General features: G+C 35.3%; 1 protein-coding gene across 11 annotated transcripts; it reads right to left on the bottom strand.

Moving 5' to 3' along the window:
* Positions 1–4,123: 4,123 nt before the first annotated feature.
* LOC125683880 (heterogeneous nuclear ribonucleoprotein A1, A2/B1 homolog) lies at positions 4,124–16,061 on the bottom strand. 11 transcript variants are annotated; one of them, XR_007373164.2, is made up of 12 exons: positions 15,961–16,049; positions 11,390–11,625; positions 11,118–11,238; positions 10,578–10,788; positions 10,415–10,486; positions 10,250–10,303; positions 9,825–9,866; positions 9,581–9,631; positions 9,237–9,359; positions 8,964–9,056; positions 4,697–4,775; positions 4,124–4,603 (listed from the first exon to the last, which is right to left on the bottom strand). XR_007373164.2 is itself a non-coding variant. In XM_056142372.1 (12 exons), exons 1-11 carry the CDS (start codon positions 15,967–15,969, stop codon positions 6,813–6,815), a joined length of 1,119 nt encoding a protein of 372 aa, XP_055998347.1. In that variant the 5' UTR covers positions 15,970–16,050; the 3' UTR covers positions 4,695–4,775; positions 6,781–6,812. The 11 variants fall into 11 exon arrangements, 8 of the variants coding, with proteins under 8 accessions (XP_055998347.1, XP_055998348.1, XP_048781338.1 ...); XM_056142372.1 differs by lacking the exon at positions 4,124–4,603 and adding an exon at positions 6,781–6,898 and having other exon boundaries at positions 4,695–4,775; positions 8,943–9,056; positions 15,961–16,050; XM_056142373.1 differs by lacking the exon at positions 4,124–4,603 and adding an exon at positions 6,781–6,898 and having other exon boundaries at positions 4,695–4,775; positions 15,961–16,050.
* Between the last annotated feature and the right edge of the window lie 7,599 nt (positions 16,062–23,660).

Here is a 23,660-nt window from a genome sequence, read left to right as displayed (position 1 = left end):
AAATGCTGTTGGAGGAAAATTGCAATTTTCTGACATTGATATACGATTTTGTATATGTATGTCTCGCATTAGCAAAATGATGACAAATTTTATTTGATAATTTAGTAGTTCCAACTCTAACAAATACACATTTTAAACACTTAACAAATAATAATGTGAAGTTACCTTAAAAAGTTATTATTATAACCATTTTAAGCTTTAATGACCCGATTTTAAGCTACAATTTACAATTCGATACATATGCACAAATTGACAAAGTTTGTTGATTCTAGCACTCATATCTACACGAGCCCAAAAATGGTTATGCCATACCATTTTAATCATAGGTCACAGTGACCTTGACAGAAGGCGCGACACACCTTCATAAGATGCACTTACCGACCAAGTTCGATGATTCTAGACCAAATAATTGTCCAGTTACGAGTCCGACAAAATTTGACATATCACCGTGTCCAACTTTGGGGGAGTCGCAAAAAAGAACGAGGGGGTCGCTTTTAACGCCAGAGGGAGTCGATTTTCTTCGCTTCGAAATTCGCCGAAAGGTAGGTCACGGCTTTTTGTTGCATTTATAACTAGTATTTGCACAAATGCTATATTGCACGGAACAACACGATAAATAAGCTACATGTACATCGGAAGTTTGCAAGACTTAACCATCTGGTACGCTCAAACACTCCGGATCTATTTGCAGAATTCATAACTTTTGCTACATTGATGACAAAAAATATGCATTAATGAATATTTAAGCAGTATGCCTAGATAGTAGGTTATCTAAATGTATTATTATTTGACAATCTTTATTGTTTGGCAATCAGAATTCGGAAAATACTCGTTTAAAGAATGCAAGGAGACGATTTCTTATTTCAATGCAAAGGTAACGGAGGGGGGAGTCGAACTTTGTTAATGATTAAGAAAGGGGGAGTCGCAAAATACTTTGGATTCAAAGGAAAAAAAATATGGTGCACAATATACTTTTACCTGTTTGATTTAAAGATACTTTTTAAATTATGTTCGCATGAATAATTTGATGATATAGATGGAAGAGCATGTTATGATTAGCGAAATGGTGGAAATAATACCACAACAGGCTTTTGAATGCGCAATTTGTAAAAAGACTTAGAAACTGAAAGGTAGTCTGCAGAGGCACCTACAGTCCCATAACGATGGAAATCAATTCCAGTGTCATTGTGGAAAATAATTTTCACAGAACTATTTACTGAAAAGACATCAAAAAACCCATGATGAAGCAAATATGAAGAAACTTATTTGTGAAGTGAGTGGAGCTTCATATACAAGTTCAGGGACCTTGAGTTACCACAAGAAATTCAAACATAAAAATGAGGGATACTTGTGTACCCAATGTGAGAAGAGTTTCAAAGACACATACCAATTAATGAGGCATTTAGCATCTCATTCACAGGAGAGACAAGCTTGTACCAATTGCTGAGGTCACTTCAAATTAATCAAATACGTCTTATATTCGTCCAAAAGTTAAGTATTTTACCCGTTAGTAACTCATTCATAGGAGAGAGAAGGTTGCAACCCATTATTTATCTAGTGATTACTTTCAGCTACAAACCTTTTGATTGGTTTTTGAAGACTTTCTATGGCGGAAGGACTTTCCACATTTTGGGCACGAAATGATTGGAGTAGCCGAATGCTTGTATTTAATATGGTCTTTTAAATATTTCCTTTCAAGGAACTTTTTTCCACAAATCTCACAAGAAACAGATGGCCCCCTCGATTTTCTGCCACGGCGTTTCCTGTGACCATCAAGATCTCGGAAGTTACCTCCGCATTTGGTACAAGCTTGTCTCTCCTGTGAATGAGTTGCTAAATGCCTCCTTAATTGGTATGTGTCTTTGAAACTCTTCTCACATTGGGTACATCAGTATGGGACTGTAGGTGCCTCTGCAGACTACCTTTCAGTTTATAAGTCTTTTTACAAATTGCATTCAAAAGCCTGTTGTGGTATTATTTCCACCATCTCGCTAATCATAACATGCTCTTCCATCTATATCATCAAATAATCCATGCAAACATAAATTGAAAAGTATCTTTAAATCAAATAAACAGGTAAAAGTATATTGTGCACCATATTTTTTTTTCTTTGAATCCAAAGTATTTTGCGACTCCCCCTTTCTTAATCATTAACAAAGTTCGACTCCCCCCTCCGTTACCTTTGCATTGAAATAAGAAATCGTCTCCTTGCATTCTTTAAACGAGTATTTTCCGAATTCTGATTGCCAAACAATAAAGATTGTCAAATAATAATACATTTAGATAACCTACTATCTAGTCATACTGCTTAAATATTCATCAATGCATATTTTTTGTCATCAATGTAGCAAAAGTTATGAATTCTGCAAATAGATCCGAAGTGTTTGAGCATACCAGATGGTTAAGTCTTGCAAACTTCCGATGTAAATGTAGCTTATTTATCGTATTGTTCCGTGCAATATAGCATTTGTGCAAATACTAGTCATAAATGCAACAAAAAGCCGTGGCCTACCTTTCGGCGAATTTCGAAGCGAAGAAAATCGACTCCCTCTGGCGTTAAAAGCGACTCCCTCGTTCCTTTTTGTGACTCCCCCAAAGTAACGGTTGGACACGGTGCATATCGTCTTTAAAATTAAAGGTCACATAACTTTAAGGTGCGAGTTTACTTTACCGGTCCCCATCAATCTAGATCCGTGCGCAAAACCGTTGCTAAGTTCTTCCGTTTACGATGGCCATTTACCGGTCGACGTAGCTCAGTGGTAGAGCGTTCGTTTCATAACCGGGAGATCGTTGTTTCGCGCCCCGCTCGTGTCAAATCTAAGATGTTCAAATAGGTAGTGATTGCTCCTTCGCCATAACGCTTTCGGATATGAACTTATCAACGGAGGTCCCGTGTCTCGGCAGGCGTTGGCACGTTAAAGATCGATTGTATCTTGTATAACGTCCCCCTCGAGAATTTTCCACTCAAATGGAGACGTCAAGACCGTTGAAAGGCCTAAGTTAGGCCCATGCTCGGCATTTACGGCCATCGAGCAGTTAAATTCTTTAACGTGCCACACTTTATAACAACGAAAGTCACGTGTCATAGTAACGTAATCTCCGAGGGCCCATCACATTCACACCCAATGCCGAGCGTTGGAACTAAGTAAATTTTATTTAAAGTCGGCACTATATACATTCAACATGTCAAACCTGTTTTAACGACCAAGTTCTGTCGCGGCCAGGATTCAAACCCAAACCTTCACCATGCAGGGCGAACGCTCTCCCTCTAGACCACAGCGGTGGCGACACGCTGAAGAACCATTACTGCTACAGCCATTTCGATTTCCGAGGTTTGAGGTGGGGTTTTTTTGTTGTTTTTTTTTTTTTTTTTTATAAAATTAAGGATGTATGCTACACCAGGGAAATTTGATGTAGATGAAAGGTGGAGGATATGTACAATATTTTGAAGTTGAAAATTTTCAAATTTACTTTATTTTGTCAAAAAATAGTTTTAGAAGGTAATCTGGAAAAAATTTAAAACCCCTGCTGGACTCGAACCTGCGATCTACAGTTCAGCAGTCGGTATTCTAACCTACTGAGCTAGGTATTGAAATGGAAAAGGAAAAGTCAAATATTGCTGATATCAATTTTTTCATCCATGTTTTTAAAGGAAGTCTGCCATTATGACGATGTAGAGTACTACCTTAAGATAAATTCAAACCAATCAATAATTGTCTTCAAATTTTCCACAAGATGGGAAAATTTCATTTTGTCTGTCAAACGAAAGACGTTACTGCGAATACTCCACACGAGCAGTGAGAACATGCTATATTACACAATATAATATAGTATGCACGTGAAGTTATAGAGTATAAACATCACTACTATTAATATACATTAGCGCCTAACTAGTATTTTGGGGTTCGATAAAGTATAGTCGCTCCGACAGACACGATCGCTATACCATAAACCACGTCTAAAGGCGGGCGTATAAAAACATGTGCCGTGTCACAAATATATCTGCAGTTGTCAGTAGCGTTAACTATGTATAGAAAGATCCGACAATTGTTTTTTCAACCGTCGTTTTCACACACACGAAAATAAGTAGAAAAGATTTCTCCGATTGTAAAAATAAGTCAAATAAATGCATTAGCTTTTTTAATAAGCCGAAACATTCCATATTTGAAGTGCTAAACCATTAAACCGGTTTCAAACTTAATGAAAGCTATTTTCAATCCATCAACCGAAACTCAAACAAGTTTTTGATCAATGAATTTGTCATAGATGCCATCAGCATCGAGAAGATTTGTATCTTAAAAATAACGGAGTTAAGCACATTCAAGTAATTTACGACACACATTTTTTAGCAGCAATTTATTGCATGAGAGACAACAAATCACATCTCCAACAGATATAAAAATAACTATCAGACATGTTGTCACTGAGAAACTACTGAATAGTAATTTTCTAAAGGATCATTGTAAAGCTCCTGCAATATGCAAAAACAGTAGTTCCAATAGTCCCAGACATCGACTATCAGTTTCTAGTCACATCAGGAAACCCCTTCGGAATTGCCACTGGTTTACGCTCCACTTTGGCACCCAACCACTGCATGTAACGCCTGGAAAAGTAAATTTATATAGAATTTACATTCCACATGACCCCACGAGCTTCCAAAAAATACGAGGATCGTTTGTCGACAGAAAGACATTACCTGCTCTGTCGTCTTCACTGCTCGTGACCTTCCTCCATCTGTGTCTCTATACACGGAGGATCTTAGACTGAATGCGTCCCTGGAATTACACCAAAACTAATGCCGTCAATTCATTTCCTTTTCATAATGACACCATAGAACACGAATTAATGCGGTTTTTCAATTAACGACTACTTCAAAATCTTACATCTCCCCCGATCTCCCAATTATTTCCTTCTACCCTCTTACAAATATTCCCTTCCCGTGAGCGAAAATTTAAACTGTAGCCTACCTTCCTTAACTTACTAGGCCTACTGACCTATCACCTATCCTGGAACGTCTGCTTCCTATCATCACTTCCGGTCTATTATCAAAGCTGGAGTAATTTATACAGACACAGAACACTTAAATCTAGAACATTTACGGGTCAGTGCCACAGCTACATCTAGCGGTGATACGATTTAATATTTAGAAGGCATCACAAAACATATCTATACAAAATATGGACATACACATTATAGACGGTTACTGGGATATAGCAATTACAGAAAGTATTAAGCTATCACGTATTATTGATACATTCTTCAATTCTAAAACTACAAATCTCATACCAACACGTGTATTATACATGCAAAACAAATTTTTACCCCTTTGAAACTGCTTCTGCATTCACTTCGTTCCAAAACACTCCCTCTCCGAATCATTAAACCCCGAATCTCAAACAGGTACCATGCGCAACTCTTATATTATCTCCCCTTATAAACCAATTCTGTTATATCACTAGAATTTTTAATAGCTCTCCTGCTTCTATCCCAATACTTCCCACCCAATTCATCACCTTTCTACTGTCCTCCATTGTCACTCACTCCAGTTCACCTCTCTTTTAAATTATATCTGGTATTTACATAGTTTTTCACTTTGAGAAATGGAAAGCCTCGCCTGTACACATTAAATTGTGGCAAGATTTCCCCCCCAGGTCATTTAACCTCAATCGACATACAATATGCAAATTTCGGTTAGGCACTGACCCTTTTACTAGCTTGACTGAGCTATTCAATAATCATGCTTTGTTTTTGACCCTAGGAACCTATCCATAGGGATGATTTTGAATCTGGCCTTAGCCTAGTTTTGTTGATCTTTGTCAAACTGATAACAAGCTTTATAAAGAGCTTTTATTGAATGGCTCATCAGTATTCTGAACTTTGAAGAGAAATGGAACACTAGTAGAAGCAATATATATATAAAATTTCTTATTTATTTTTTTATCTCTCACAAAATCAACTCCATGATAGGACAATAAAATGACAAAATGAAGACAACATATACCAGTCCTTCTGAAGAAATGGCGGTTCACAGATGATTAAAAAATACATAAAATGTGTATCACTGAGGGTACACCCAAAAGAAATTTCCCTCTAACATGTGAGCTCTGTTGATGAAATGTGTCAATAAGCTATGTAAAACTTTTTATTATGTGCTGCCTAATTAATGACAAGTGGATTGGTTGTTTAACAGATTCCACTACTTAGACGAGAAATTCCTTCATGAACTGTTTAAGAGCAGGGTTGTTAACATGTATTCCTTTCATATCCTGGTTGAGAATACTATTCACTATGCTAAGCTATGGGTGTGCAGCTTTTATAACATCTATATAAAATCGTCTGATGGTTGGGGTTTTTCTTCCATTTGCGTTGAGAATTTATATCCTGCATGAGCTAAGCTGCTTTAATCCCAAGTTTATCAAATCACTAAATTAGCTGGAAACACTGGTCTAGGGCAGAATATATTCCTGATGGCTACAATTTTATTCCTGCTTGCTTCCTAATATTTTCCTCTGGACATATCGCACTTATACCCTGCCTATATATAACATGTAAGAAAATAGAGAAATATTAACATATTCTGGACAAATAGTTACATATTCTACACTTACAAGATTCATACAATATATTTCAATAATCGAGATATGACTGAAAAGATCACAATGTATCAATTTCACGGCGCCATTACACTCGTATTGACTGATGATTTTGTTATATATCTATTGCAACGATAATCAGCATGGTGGACATGCCACCACTTATCTTCAATCTCGACATACTTACAATGATACACAATAAGATGATGATGTACATGCTCAACGTCGGTTTCCTCCATAATTTCCGCCACCTCCATATCCACCGCCACCTCCATATCCACCACCACCACCGCCGCCGCCGCCACCTGCAAGTAATCAAGTTCAGAACACATGTGACACGAATCACCCAATCCCAATAGCTGTTAGAATCTTCATCATCCCCAGTGTTCGAAATTAACCATAGACCAAGCCTATGTCAAATGATACCGGTCTATGCCAATTGTAATTGGGATAGACCAAATTGTCTACGCCGATTTTCTAGATTTAAAGCAAAAGAGTTATCCCAAAAGTCAACGTCTGATAAACGTTATGAGGAAAGGAGGACATTGTTATGGAAATGCAAAGAAAATATGCTTTCTAAGTATACATTAGAAGTAAATAATAATGTTTTAAATGTGTTATTTTTTTCAATGTTGCAGCTATGCCAATTCGACGAGGTCTATGTCATCTTTTGGCATAGACCTGTGGTCTATACCAAGTTTTGAACCAATTTCGAACACTGCATCCCACTAATTTGTTTTATGGGTGTATACTGCACCAGGAAAGTGTCAAGTAATCAGACCCCCTACTTCCTTAGTTTTAACATTCTCCATAACAAACAAATCACACATTTATTCCTTACATTTTGTGAGAACCCCCCCCCCCCCCTCCCTCTCGTAGTCAAACGATTTGACATCAAAGTGACATGCTTGTCAAAGTACCTATATCAAAAGCATTGGAAAATATTGTCTCATCAAATTCAAGAATTTCACCATTATATAGTCAACATACTGAACAACATATTTCAATATATGGGTATCAAAATTAAAGTCTAATATTTTCCCCATCAAAATTACAATCATTGAGTATTTTATCTACTTCAAAAATGCAATAGAAGTATATCATAATTTCAGATTCATGATTGTCCTTAAAATGACAACCCCCCCCCCCCCCCCCCCAATAAATTATGTCTTTAAACATAAAACATTAATGTTAAATTTATAATTGTGATACAAAAACAGAACTCCAAAATCCATAACATTTTTTTAAAAAACAAGAAATGACAAAATGGTTTTTTTGTAGCACAACACAATTACGACTGCAAAGTAACAAACTGGCAAAAGGAATGCAACACAGTTGAGTCAAAAGAGCACTGAAAATATGGTATACCTATTAGGGCTGAAATGATTCACCGAAATATTGATACTGTTCAATATAAATGCTTGATTCAATTGCCTTGATCTTCGGTGCGATACGGTTTTTAAAATCAGGTTCGATAAAATACATCTGGCTCGAGGCTGACAAAAACAAGGAACTCTGTTTAAACTAGAGAGCCAACAGGCATCTTGTCTTTTGTTTGGAAAAATTATGCTTTAAAAATTGCGACTAAATCGTTGTATTTAAATTTTAATTGATTGAAAGTTATCATTGATTTCTTCTGCAAAATGTATCGTATCGAAAATATTGAATTGTGGCACAAGTATTGTGAAGGAGGTGTTATCGTTTCAGCCCTAATACCCATCTGGTTTTCTCCTGCAGAAATGTGTAGAAAAGCTGATTGGAAGAGCATGCACTCACCATATATTCCTACATGTACACACTTTTTACTGACAAGCAACACACGACTGAACTAGTTTCACTTTTCTAAAGACCAGTCTTGTGTTGGATGCTGTCTGATATTTTATCTATTTTTGACAACAGATTTACATGTTATAAACTGATGACTACAGCACAGACTACATTCAAACTCAAGGCTGTCAGTTAATCACCTGGACCACAGTACGTTACAGCGTAAAACACCCGAATTTAGATCGCATACATTAATCATTTCCAACCTCATATCACAAGAGAAATTTAATTTTCTTTAATATTGCGTATCTTAAACATTCTTGTGATAGAAGATGGAACAATCAATTCTGTGAAAATTTAACTGAACTTAAAAAGCTCAGAAAATACAAAAAATAAATATATAATAAAAAAAATAATTTCAATACGTCGATTATGCTAGTGCTCTCTCAATTTACATAGGAATTTTTTCTTTTAAGGATATGATAGCAAGATAATGAGAGTATGATGAGAACAGAGGATGGCTAGCATGATCGAGATGTTAGTGTAACGCTGTCAACAGTATGGTACAAGGATGTCACTTGCCTCCTCCATACGGGCCCTGACCTCTCTGTCCGTAACCACCTCCCTTCATCACACCACCTCCAAAGTTGTTCTGATAGCCTGTTCCAAACTGTTGGTTGCCACCCCAGTCACCACCTACAAAACATAACACCCCCACTCATAGTACTATTGGTATCATTCCTTTTCAAACCTTTCTTCTCTTCTACTCAACATTTACCAGAAGATAGTACCATTTGTATGAACATTCATATTAAGGATGAACATTTCTCCTCTTTGTCTGCAATATTAAACAGAACCCCTCTTAACAGGACGTACCTTGTCCACCTCCGTATCCACCACTGTAACCCTCATTGTATCCTCCCTGGTTACCACCCCAGTTACCTCCCTGGTTGTTGCCATAGCCGCCTCCATAGCCACCGGCACCACCACCATAACCACCTTAAAAAAAAATGAAAACAGGATCAATTCTTCAATTCCGACCTTTCTTCTTCCAGCTTTTGGTAATTTTACGTCTACCATGCATTCTTAGAGGCCAGTTATCAATCACATAACCTCATGATATGCCATGACTGCTCCTATTTAAGCAGTGATTACACTTTTTCTGTTTCCACTGCCTGGTAAATTCACACCACCTACAGAACAAGACAAATGTTGTTTACCCTGATAGCCGCCATCACCACCCATATTTCCTCCACCGGGACCCCAGGGACCTGTGGAGAAAGATTTCCTTATTATCTCTACATCTACTTTGTCAAAAAAAATTCTTAACCTTTTTTGAATGCTTGGCACATTACTCTCAATTTCCATATCCGTTTTCTGTAATTAACCACGCTAAGTTAAATACCTGAGAATATGCCACAAGTGATATGCTATTTTAGCTTCTATCCACTTTTAACCCCTTACCTCCTTGATTAAATCCTTGGTTAAATCCTCCTTGATTCCATCCTAAATAAAAAGAAAGAAAAAAAAGACCCTTTATGCCACTTTCTTAAGGAAGCCAATCCAAAATGACAAACTTAGTTTGACCTACTTAAAAAAAAAAATCCTCGTTTGTTTGAAATTGGCGTAGTGGTTCTTGAAAAGAAGATTTTCAAATGATGATACAAAATTTCTAATATTTTTTTGTTATCTCCACTTCTTGAAGGGAGTGGCACTTCGTTTCCACAAACTTGAATCTTCTGCATGCTTTGTGACAAGTTTGGCTGAAATTAGCTGTGGTTCTTTGAAGAAGTCGAAAAAGTTTACGGACGGACAGTGGACAAAAAGTGATCAGAAAAACTAACTTGAACATTTAGCTCATGTAAGCTAATATGTATTACTGAACTTACCACCACCATGTCCACCGCCTCGGCCACCACGACCACCGCCGCCGCCACCACGGCCTGAAAATAGATAAAACGTAATCAGTTTTGTGAAGGAACTGCCAAGAAAGCAAGGTACTATACACCGTTAAAGCAAGGTACTATACATTGTTCAATCCAAAAAATACTTACCTCCTCCTTCATTTTTGTTCTCAGCTTTCTTTACTTCTACATCCTTATCACAGATTTTGAATCTCTTCTTTACTGAAAATTCAATAAAATTCATATCATTCAACTTTGTACTAAACACTACAATCAGCAAGTTTCCCTACAATGATTGAAATGAATCACATACAGACACATTTGTCGACTGGATCGTAGTCGTCGAACGTGACGAAACAGAAGCCTCTTGTTTTGTTGGTGGCTTTGTCCTTGATGAGTTCTATAGATTTAATGTTTCCATATTCCTGGAATGCGGCCCTCACATCATCTTCTGTAGTTGTGTCACGGAGTCCACCGACAAACATTTTCTCATTGGATTTCTGAGATTCTGAACGTCCTGATTCCTGTAAGAAACCAATCGGATGTATTGATGTTTTACACCATTTTGGTAACATTTCAGCCATTTTACGACATAACTAATTGAAATATGCTTGGTTGCGAGTGTTCTGAGTTTCCCCAGATAGCCCCCCAGTGAGCCTACCCTTTCAAAAATCAGGAAAATGGTCTTCTGTTTGCCAAGGGATTGTGATCCTTAACACTGGACATGCTTTAACGCCAAACCCGAAGGACAATCAGATTTTAAAAATGATAACAATCCATGATTTTACAATAGTTCTCTATTCTGATGCTCTATTAACATGTTCTTGCACCTTTCATAAGAAAATTTATTTACCTCTCTGGGCATCGCTCTTTTAGTTTCTACCTCTCGTGAATCGATTTTGTGTGGTCTGTTGGCTTGGCACTCGTCAAGCATAGCTACTTTTTCATATGTGATAAAGCCAAACCCCCTTGACCTGTTTATAGAAAAAAGTTGCAAGTTTATTTTGTAATCATAAAATCTTAGAACATCATTCATATCAGATTTCACATAAAATACACATAAACAAGTATTAATCTTAAAATTTCTTTGACTATTTCATAACAAAAAATAGTAGTTAAATTTACCTTTTAGTCTGAGGGTCTGTCATGACCACACAATCTGTGATTGTTCCCCACTGTTCAAAGTAAGATCTAAGTGTGGTATCATTTGTCTCATAGCTGAGTCCTCCAATGAACAACTTTCTGTACTGTTCTGCTTCAGGATCTTCTGGGTCCCCGCCCTGATTTCTACGACCACGGCCCGACATACCACCACCGCGACCACCACCACCTCCTCTGCCACCGCCAAATCCACCTCCAAACTAAAATCGTACAACATTTTAATATCTGTATGATAACTATCAAATTTATATATGCATACCCCTGTATTCAACATCATATTAGGTGGAACAAAAGATTGAAGTTTTCAATTGAAAGCAAATACCGCTTGCAATTGATACATTTAGTTTTTGCAATTGTTGACAGCTTTGTTCCTTAGCATTCTTTCCTTTTAATGGGAGTTATTGGGTCTATTGATTGTGGTGAAATACTTAACGTAACTCCTACCAGTTTCATTATCTGATAAAGTATATTTATAGTCATTTATTAGTTAAAACTAATAAATCATCAAATAAAATATATCAGTCATCACACTTTTTAAAGATGCAAGACAAACACATACACAACCACAACATCAACATTAGAAAATTAAAATTGTCCTTAAGGTAGATTAATCTTCATATGATGTCAAATTTTTGCAAAAATCTTTATTTATTAAATTGAACTTTGTATATGATAGAAATAATTTTCAGAGTAATTTTTATTCACTCAATAAAATAGAAAAAAAGTTCCAGAAAGTCCAATGGATGGACAGACTTATAAAACGGTGATCAGAAAAGCTCACTTGCTCAGGAGGGCTAAAAATAATAGCATCAAAATCATCCATGTGAAAAAGGGGGTAATCAAAATTAGCTTAAAGCAAGATCATGTTTGCAATAGATCAGATGTTTTTGATGCATCACAGTATTTATTGCAGCTTGTTAAAGTGCTCTATACAAATAGATGGACTAGTGCTTTGAAATAATGTAGTGGTTCAGTAATTCCCTCCGGTATGCAATGCATTAGGAATAGCTTGAGATCACAGGGATTTTTTTTGGATCCAGGGCCTTCAAGTTTGGGAAAAATAGTGATATTAGATTGAAATTGGGAAATTTGTTTCATACAAATGAATAAGAAAAACAAGAAAAGCGTTAAATATTTGATATTTTATTATCAATGTGGCTGGCTTAAACAAGCTTTAATTTCCAGTCTTTGGCAGAGAAAAAACTGTCACAAAATTTGCAATGGAGTGGCACTGAGGTTGTATGGCCCCTCGTGGCATATTCTAAATGATCATCAGGGAATTTTAAGGCATAATTTTGGGAAAAACACCTGCTTTAAAGCATTGCGAATTTTAGCCCACTACAGACCCTTAAAAAATATCTGGAATAGAACCTTTTCCCTGTATGTATAACACTGCCAAATTGACAATCACAATCTTTTTGACTTACTATTCCATTATATCAATTTATTACAATGCATATCTAATATGAAATCGTGGTGTATTTTTTTTGTTCGTACAATTCCATCCCTTTAACCTTAAATATCGGGTCTTCAGTTAGGCCAAAAAAAAAATATATGTGTGTTTCCGGTTTCCCGACCGACCCTATTTTTTTAAAGCTGATTTGCCGACCCTATCATTTTTTTCGGCAAAAATCGGAAATTCCGGAATAAAAACTCGGATCTCATTCCGGAAACCGTTCCTCATTTAATATATCGCCAAACATGGCGGCGCACTTACTTGCCGCATCTGCATCCAATCTTCAAGTTACAGTGGAACCCCGTTATTACGTTCCCCCTTTAATACGTTAGTCCGCATATTACGTTGGAATTTCAAAGCACAAAACCATTTCTTAACAACCCTATATAAAATAGACCTCGTTATTACGTTGTCCTAAGATGCCGGGACTCGGTATTACGTTGTAAAAATTCCGACAAGAACGTAATAAACCCCTAATTATTCAATAATGATTCTCAAAATAATAAGCCATTCACACCTTGACTGCCTGAGGCAGTCACCACGTAAATTTCCTGGTCTGTTTGGGGATTAGAGACGCTTGACTGATCACGCTTCGATAGATCTAGCGACATCACAGGTGAATACCCCGTATCGAAGCCAGTGATAAACAGTTAAATAATGTTTATTTAGACATTGTACTCTATGAAATTTACTTCATTTTTCATATTTTGATAATCGAAGAAATAATTTCTCAACCACCTGAGTGTTCAGCATAGTGTGATTACCTTCGCTATTAAAACTCTATTTACGGACAGCTTTGGTACCAAACATGAAAGATAAAATTTATCGTAGCAATGTTAAAACCGCTTGGGTAACTGCTTGGACATAGGTGACTAAAGGTGTTCAATTAAAAAATTCATGCAGCTTGGGTGTTCGTAAATCTCGTCCATACATACACCAATCAAACTGTCCTGTGTTATCGGCCGATTCGTGCACGGCATTTACCTCAGTGAATATTCTAAAATCCCTTGATGCGCACGTGATTTTAGTGCCATCATTTAGCGTTATAAATGAAATCTTCGTGCATCATTATATATTTTTTTATGTGGATTGCGCTTAAATTGTTCTCCGTGTTTATCGTTGGTGAGAATAGTGTGTAAGTGTTGGGTATCGTGTGCGTTTTGTGTCTATAGTTTTGTTGTTTTTGGGTGGGATTTTTTTTTATTGTGTTGTGTATTGTGTAATTAGAGAACTTAATAAAACGATATTTTTTTAATACGAATGTTGCATACGAACCGGAACGAGTTATTGAGAGAAATTTAAATGAACGCATTGTTTTAAAGTTGAACAAAATGGCGGTCCAAACGAATGCAGAAAAAGCAACATTTATCAAAACATCCTTATGTATCCTACACCAGAAATAAAGAAAAGGGATAAGAACATGAATAATTACGGACATTAAAGATAAGATGTAAATAAAACAAAGTATCATAGTCTTTTAAACAAAGAAACAGTAAAAAGCGCTAACATCTTGCAAACTAAATTGAATTGGTCTGTTTGAATGTGTTTGATTTGTTCAATAATAAGGTGTTGATAGTTATGAACAATGCGTTTTGAAATTATATTTGCCCAACAACTTGTCAGAAGTGCAAATTGTATTTTTGCCATCACTTGGCATAGACCTGTCTTCATGCACCAATTTAATATTGCAATTCTAGAAAAGCAGAGGACATAAACCCTACCGGTGCACCTAGTCAATGCTCTGTTTTGTTGGTTAAGTCCCTGGGTGTAGTCTTTGTACCCTGATATTTGAGAATTGTTTGATGTTCTATTCATAATTTGCCTTTATTTCACTTTAACCACTTGGCAGATGCAACATAGACACACATACAAACGTACATTGGTCGTTCTTTTCTACTCACACTTTAACCCCCCCCCAAAAAAAAACCTACCTACCCTATTTTTTTCAGGCAGGAAACAGGAAACACACATATATTTTTTTTTGGCCTTACAGTCTGATGACATGTAAATAAACTAAAAGGAACAGAATGACACCCCAATAACCACGGTGTTAAGGAATGATTATTAGCAAATAAAATGGCCAAAATGGAAGATACACAAGAAAAGAAATTTTGAGAAAAAAATAGAGAACCAATTACCTACCATAATACAATGATTTTTACAGACCCATTTTAGGTCCGAATATCGGCCCTTTCCGTCCAAACTTTACCAATTTTTTCACACGACAAAGACGCATCAATTTTAGATGATATAGAAAGAAAAATCGAAAATTTTAAGAGTGTAAAGAAAATAAATATGTAAAATAAAAGAAAAACGACATTAATTTGTGTTTGATTTCTTGTTTGATACGATATATTTAGCATGTTTACAATAATGTCTGGGTTTTCCCAAATTTAATCAAAATGTTGTCAATTTTTCCAAATTCAAAAGCATAGGACCCTTTTCAAAAAATCAATGCATAAATGTTTAGTTATGATCGGAATATTTTGTTTTAATTTTCAATCAGGAATGTGAATTTCAAAATTACATTTTTTCTTTGGAATTAGTATTTAACGTTACTTGAGAAAAAAAATTTTAAATAGCTCTTATCTATCAGCTCATACAGAATTACACTGTTTCATTAGAGATATAAATCCGAAAGTAAAATGAGTTCTACTTGATTGCTAACCGACTTATTTGTACTTGACAAAGAAATTGTAGGCGTCCATTCCCGACATGCCGTGCGCCATTCAGTTGTCTACATCACCATTCTTGATAATTTATAGTTTTGCACTAGTTGCTCGAAGAGGAACTTGCGAAGTCATGTTCCAGTCTATTCAAAACATATAATTTGTAAAAGGGAGCCATAAGACATTGCTTAAAGTCGGAAACAAGATGCGTAGCAAACAATTCAAAATGGCTACTGCAATGATGCCGTTTACCAAAATGGCGAGGAAAATTGAAAATTACAACTGTAATCTTTCCACACAAAAATATCTATAACTAATGTTTGCATTCAATAACAAACGTTTACATTACAATATTACACATTAAATGCAGTCCAAGCTGGTCTTGGTTACTGTAAAATGAAGATACTTACACCAGGCATTTTGTGTGTCTTCTTTGTCTGACCACGCCAAACTTAAAGAGGAAGCTTATCTGGTCACGTGACAGATAACGCATGTGGTTTTAGAAGGCGAGAAAAAAAAATAAAAGTCGGATAGAATTGGTATAAGGTACAATGGCATTCAAGATGTCATATATATTATAATCAAAGATGTAAGAATGAAGCAAGATGAAAGCAAATGGGATACTGAAATAATATGTCAAGGAATTCTAAAAAAATGTCATAAGTAAGTAATTTATTTCCAATTTTGAGCCCAGCGAGCATACAAAGTTCATATACATAAATCATAAAACAGTGATTAACCAAAAGATAGATGAAAAATAAAATTTACAAGTTCATGATAAATCAACTTTTCTTAGTAATGAACAGTTATATATGTAATTGGCACATTTTTCAATAATATTGTTACATTCGTTGCTCATAAACCAGGGGGGAAAATTGTCTACAGTGTATTACACAGGTTTATAAAATTCTTCAACAAAATGTTCATGGACTCTTTGAATGTCATATGTAGCAAAATAGAATTCAAAAGTAATTTCTTTCCAAAAGTTCTTTCTTAAAAGTCGAGATAAAAAGCCGTAATTACAAGTAAAAATATCGGTATACAATAACGAGATAAAACATTTGAACAACCAGAATTGTTTTATCTATGACGTGTTGTCTTGAGTTTTATAATCCCTGAGAGCTCGAAATAAAAGACACCACAGAGTCGTCCACTTCTGCTTCATTGAAAGTAGACATTAACGGCAAACCGACAACTCAACTGTATGACAAACATGATGATTTCAGCTTCTCCATTGTCAACTTCCCATATTTATGTAGCAACATTCCATTATCACCTGCATGTGGTGTTTATATCTCTCAACTGATTCGATACGCAAGAGCTTGTTCTGCGTATAGTCAGTTTTTAAATTGATGCAAGCTACTGAAAAACAAGTTGATGGTACAGGGGTTTCAACAGTCCCGATTGAAACAGTCCCGATTGAAGCCAGCATTTCGCAAATTCTATGGTCGTCATAACGATCTAGTTCGTCAATACAACCTATCATTGGGTCAAATGCTGTCTGACATGTTTCATACTGATTGTTGGGCCGTTCTTAGCACACAGATTTTGACTACGGATACTCCGTTTACCTGATCAAGATATAGGGCTCACGATCAATAAATAGGGGTATTCAACATATCTTTTATATTTGAAAACACTGCAGATTTAATGGCCGAAAAGAAAAAAGGACTGGACACCTACCAATCTAATTAAAATCAGATCTTCTCTAACAGTTACACTGGAGAAAGACGGTTAGAGAAGATTTAATTTTAATATTAGATTGGGACACCTACACAAGGAAAATGGGATAGCAAATCATTAAGTGAAGCTCTTCGACACGTAAAATGAGTAAGTTCAAAGCTCTGGATAAAATATACTCGATGCAAAAACTGCTACCAAGAATTATAATCGTCAGCTGCTTAAGTTTGTTTAATTTTTTGGATTTGAATAATTAAAGATTTATGTTTGGTTCTTTTAATGTTAGTTCTGAGTGTGTTTCGAATTATGAGTATATGTTTAATTTATATACAAAATTACAATAGAATATCTAAAGTAAATAGGTTTATGAAAACATGCAATATATTTAGTATCTTTTGTTTCAAATTATAATGGAATTCAGAAGCAAAATAAAATGAGGAAATAAATTCTTAAAGTGTACACAGTATATAATATACTTAATGACAAAATCAAAAACGTTGTGCTTAACTTTTAATGCTGCATGATCATTTACCTCAACATGGGGTAAATGGACACTTTTTCCTTATTCATCTTCAAAGGTCATATATTTTAAAAACCATTTAAAGTAAGATGAAAAATGTTTATATTACAAACGGATAAGAGTGACCTATAAGTTTGTATAACTATGAAAAAAATTATTCTGAATTAAAAGCCCACATAATCTAATTAACCCCTTTATGTATCCACTTACCCCAATTGCCATATTATGAGAAAATGTGTTTAAGTATGGAAGTCACTTTAAAAGAAATGCAACTGACTTAAACATGCCAAACCTGAATTAATTTAGTATATGAATTAATAATTTGATTAGTTTAATTCATTCTTATATTATGATTTTGACATTTTCCCTACAGATTCTGTAGACAATAGCTGGATTTTATTGAACCATAAACGTGCGTCCACTGTTATAGATGATATGTCTGTTAACAATATAATAACGGATTTGAAAATCTAATTCGTCATATTTATAAAAATGCTGACTTTATAAAACTCAATTCTTTAATTAAAAATTGTAAGTGGGCAAATAATTATCATCGGAACAGATACTTTAGATTTGGAAATCAATATTTACATCCGAATTTCTTTCTTAGTTTAAACAATATTTATTCGTAAATAATTTGATAATAATGTTTACAAACAATGTCTTATACATGTAATAGATTGAGAAACAAGCCAAAAGGCTTATATTAATCTCGCTCTAAAATTTCTTTCTTGTGTTCGTCAATGTATACCTGAACAAACTATAACAGTTCGCCCGCGCGATAAACCATGGTTTGATTCTATGATACGGAAGACAATCAGAATATCAGAGATCGACATCGCAATAAAGCATTAAAATCAAAAAATGACTTCGACTGGTCCGCTTATAGAAAAGTTCGGAATTCAGTTAACAATGTAAAAAAACAACACGCAATAACAAATTATTATGACAATATAGAAACCTACTTAGACGATTCTAGTAAAGACAATAATAAGTTTTTTTGGAAGTTCATGAAAGACTCGTTTAATATCAAATCATCGAATGAAATACCTCCAGTACAAATTAGCGATAACAAGTTAGTATATTCTGATTCTGATAAAATAGAAGCATTGAATGCATATTTTTCATCAATTACCAATATTGATGACACCAATGAAACACTACCAAACATGTATAGCTTATGTAATGATTCCTTAAATAGCATTATCATTGAAGAACAAGAAGAAGGAGATATTATTACAATACTCCCACTTAATTGTCAAACCACTTGCTATGTTATTCAACAAATCATTGTCAGAAAATATTTTCCCATCTTTTTGGAAAATTGCTCACGTCATTCCTCTTTTTAAGAAGGAAGACCCGTATCTAATCCTAGACCTTTCTCGCTATTATCATGTGTTAGTAAAATTTTGGAGAGAATTATTTTCAAACATGTATATAATTATTTTCATAGTAATGATCTATTTTATCGATATCAAACTGGATTTTTAACAGGACATTCTACAGTTTATCAATTATTAAAAACTTATCATAGTATTGTTCAAAGTAATGATGAAGGAAAATTATGTATGATATTTTGTGACCTATCAAAAGCATTTGATAGAGTATGGCATAATGGTCTTATATTTAAATTACAAACTTATGGTATATCTGGTCGCCTTCTACATTGGTTCAGAAGCTACCTATGTCACAGATCACAAAAAGGAATGTATAGGGACCTTTTATCGTCAAAACTTGATATATTTGCTGGTGTACCCCAAGGTTCTGTTTTAGGACCTTTACTATTTTGATTTATTTATTGTTAATGATGTTGCTGTAAATACATATATGCTATCAATGTGTAAATCACTTGCTGATGACAACTCACTCCAGCAGTCCTCATATAATATGCTAGAAATTGAATATAAGCTTAATTATGATTTACATATATTAGAAAAATCAGTATATGCACCCAGGAGTGCATGAGCCGAGTTGCATGGGATACATTGTAAAGCCAGGAATGACGTGGTATATTTATAATTGTGAAGAACTAATTTCAGTTTTAAACTTTTCGAGTTACTGTCCAGAAACCATATTTGTCTGAAGTTTTCAATCTATATTCGGTCACTGTGACCTTGACCTTTGTTCTCCAAAATCAATAGGGGCCTTGCTTTGCTGGTATCCAACAATATATCCAAGTTTCATTTGATTCAAATCAAAAAATTTCGAGTTATCCTCCGGAAACCAAAATCCTTTTGGAATTTTAAATCTATTTTCAGCCACTGTGACCTTGACCTTTGACGTATTTTCTCCAAAGTCAATAGGGGTCTTCCTTACCTGGTACATAACAATATCTTCAAGTATCATTTGATTCAGATTTAAACTTTCTGAGTTATCATCCGGAAATCAAATATTTCTGAAATTTTCATTTTATATTCGGTCACTGTGACCTTGACCTTTGACCTTTTTTCTCCAAAATCAATAGGGGTCTTCCTTACCTGGTACCCAACAATATATAAAAGTTTCATTTGATTAGATTGTAAACTTTTCGAGTTATCATCCGGAAACCAATTGTTGACGCCCAACCGCCCGCCCGCCCGCCAACCCGCATCACCAAACCAATAGCCGAGTTCAACTTCGTTGCAATTCAATCTATCCAAGACTAAAGCTGTTTATTTTTCGAAAAAAGATAACTATTTTACCGAAACTATTTTTTCAAGGTGATAGAGAGTGTGTTCTAGTCCATCGTCATCTAGGCTTATTATTGTCACATAACCTCAGTTGGTCTTTATACATTGATTCTATAGTTGATAAATCTTTCTAAAAATTAGGGCTTTTGAAAGAGCTTAAGTTCAAAATTGCTATAAAACATCTGTCAAAATTGTACATAGCATTTATTAGACCTACTCTTGAATATGCTTCAATTCTTTGGGATGGCTGTTCTGTTCACGGTACTAATAAACTTTAAAAGGTACAACGATGTGCAGCTAGAATTGTTACTGGTCTTCCTATTTTTGCATCTAGAGCGAGAATCCCTTTATTCAGAAATAGGCTGGCAAACTTTACAAAGTAGACGTTATATCGCAAAAATGACTACCATGTTTAAGATTTGCAATGGTAGCGCCCCTGATTATTTAAATGAAATTATTCCATATAAACATGAAAATATATCCCTTTATAATACTAGAAACAAAGATAAATTTTATATTCCAAAATGCAGATTAGAGTTATTCAAAAAATCATTTGTACCTGACTCTATAAAACAGTGGAATTCATTAAATGTAGGGTAGAAGCCAGAGAAGCCATCTCAATCAATTCATTCTGCAAAAATATAATAACAGACATTAGAAGACCACTATCATATTACTCTTTTGGAAAACGATATCAACATTATTCATACAAAGCTAAGACACAACTGTATACTCAATTATGATCTTTATAAACGAAATACATGTATTACAAATTCTCCGTTTTGTATATGTGGACATATTTATCAGGGGCGGATCCAGGAATTGCGGTTACGGGTCGCCACTTTATGAGGCAGGGGGTCCAGGACGAAGCCCCCGGAAGCTCCTGGATTTTACAGATTTTATAGGGCTTGAAATATGTCTCCTGTTTAGTTATTTGTACTATTTCCTATCATTTCTAATAAGGTGAAATTAATAAAATGACGCATTTTAAGGGTTTTTGGAAAAAATCAAGTACTCCCAATGAAGTAATTCAAGAAATCAAAAGATTTTGTCCTTTATTTTACCGGGAGTGGAAGAACTCATTGCTTCTTTTATCAATTAGTCCATTTTTCTAAACAAGATACCACGATTTTGGGGGGGTGGGGGTGGGGGGGGGGGGACAGAGCTAGAAATAATCTTTTTAATCGCCTTTTCATGCTTGACTTGGTTAATATCAATACAAAATTGTTATCATGCGGTGATGACAATTTGCCTTTGCAAACTAATATAAATATTTTTTCAGTTGTTCATAAATTTATAGAAGAAATTTTACCTGTTAATTATTACCTTGCATGGCATGTTGTAATATTTTAGGAGAGTGACTTGTAAGTTGTTAGAACTTGTTCCCAATCCTTTTGATTTCATCAATAAAATATGTTCAAAACAATTCGTCTGCGACCAAAAATGTACACAAATGTATGTCTCTAGAATTAAAAGCGTATATAATTTGAAATTATGTAAAAAGAGATGTACATGTATTAGAAACATATACTTCTCCACCCTCCCAATACCTCGGTGGCGTTATTGAAAAGGATCGACCTTAGATTTACTATGTACAATGCTGTGTTTGATCTCCCAAGATACAGAATAGACATTTCCGAGTAACCAGTCACCTTTGACCATGTGGCTTGAAAACCAATTGGGACCATTTACTATTTAGGGGGTAACGATCCCGATATACCAAGTTTTATGTCTGTTGTCGAAGGGTTCAGCGGATGATATTTTCTTCTGTCCAAAATAACTCAATTATTTTTTGTGCAACTGGCCCCAGCTAGGTTTTTTTTTAGGGCTTATTTTGAGTTATTTTGGAAGGGTATGCAAGACATTGTTGACATGCATTAGAGAGTTTTTCAACAATAACAACAAACAAGATTAAATTAACTCATGTAGGTTATTCGGGGGGGGGGGGGGGGGGGCTGAACCCAAGCACCAGTGGAATACGCAAATCGTTTTGAAGTGAGGTCGGAAACCATATACCTAACTCTCTGAAGAACAAAACACAAACTGACTACTCGTAGCTTCAGATGCTGACAGGCGCGTAGCCAGAAAAAGAAGAAGTGCACGCAAAGTATGGCAAGTGGTCTAGGGGCCACCTTGAGGCACCCAGTGGGTACAGGGCAAACCCCCGGGGGGGGGCAAAACCTCTTGGGTTTTTTCCAACGAAATCACATATTTTCGTGCACAGAAACATCTACCCTAGCTGTTTCTATGCACGAAAATATGTGATTTCTTGTCGATTTCCAAAATAAAAAGAATTCACAAAATTATTTTGAGTGTTTTATCATGCAAACCGTGTGTGAAAGTTGTTTTCGACTGGTATGTATGGTAAATGTTACTGATAACAAAGAATATCCTAAATCCGTCTACTACATGTACAAATATATAATGTACATTAAAGTGGTATTCGACATTTAATTTGAAATTAAAAAAGGACATTAAATTTCATTGAATGGACATCATGATGCTGATTAAATCATAAACTGGCACTATAGTATGCAGTTATTTTAGCCACAGATATTCTAACGACAAATCTCTCTCCTTCTCTCTCGTAAATGATGTGTACGCAGTTGCGTACTCCATTTGAGTATGAGAATGATTTTATAAACGTTTTGTAACCTTCACTTTTGAGCATGAGTACGATTTACTGAGTATGAAAACGTGATCACAAAAGTTTTATAACCTGCAGGCCTGTTGTTATCTCTATAGCTCTCCTAAGAACAATTTGTTGATTTGAGTGTACACGTATGTGTTTCTGCAAACTGTAACTTTGTATCCTCTGTAACACCTGTCTTTCTCGACAGATTCAAGTGACACCCCCCCCCCCACCCACCCACGTATCTGTTTAAACTGTACGATTCTTCATATTCGTTTCGTCTTATTGAGATATTATGTTATGACTTGTATTTGACTCGGTGAAATCGCAGCACATCCATCTAACATTCCCGTCGAAAAAAAAAAATGAAGATCTTCTTATTTGTAGAGTAGTGGTATCTGTTGTGGATTCTAGCTTCTGTAGATCTCTGCATGTGTCATATGTGAATAAGTAAGCTGCTGAATCTAGCTAGTCAGGCAAATCATTAATGAGTATATGACTAACTGCAGGATCCGCCTCAGGAAAGACCCTTAATTGCGAAATCTGTCCATTCTGAAAAAAAAAAAATTTCATTGATCCTTCCTCTTTGTTTCTTGTCTTTTAAAGTAA

The sequence above is a fragment of the Ostrea edulis genome, chromosome 6, assembly GCF_947568905.1.
Source record: "Ostrea edulis chromosome 6, xbOstEdul1.1, whole genome shotgun sequence".
NCBI classification, from domain to species: Eukaryota; Metazoa; Mollusca; class Bivalvia; order Ostreida; family Ostreidae; genus Ostrea; species Ostrea edulis.
Note: the sequence above shows the minus strand (reverse complement) of the source record. Positions and strands in the feature narration are given on the sequence as shown.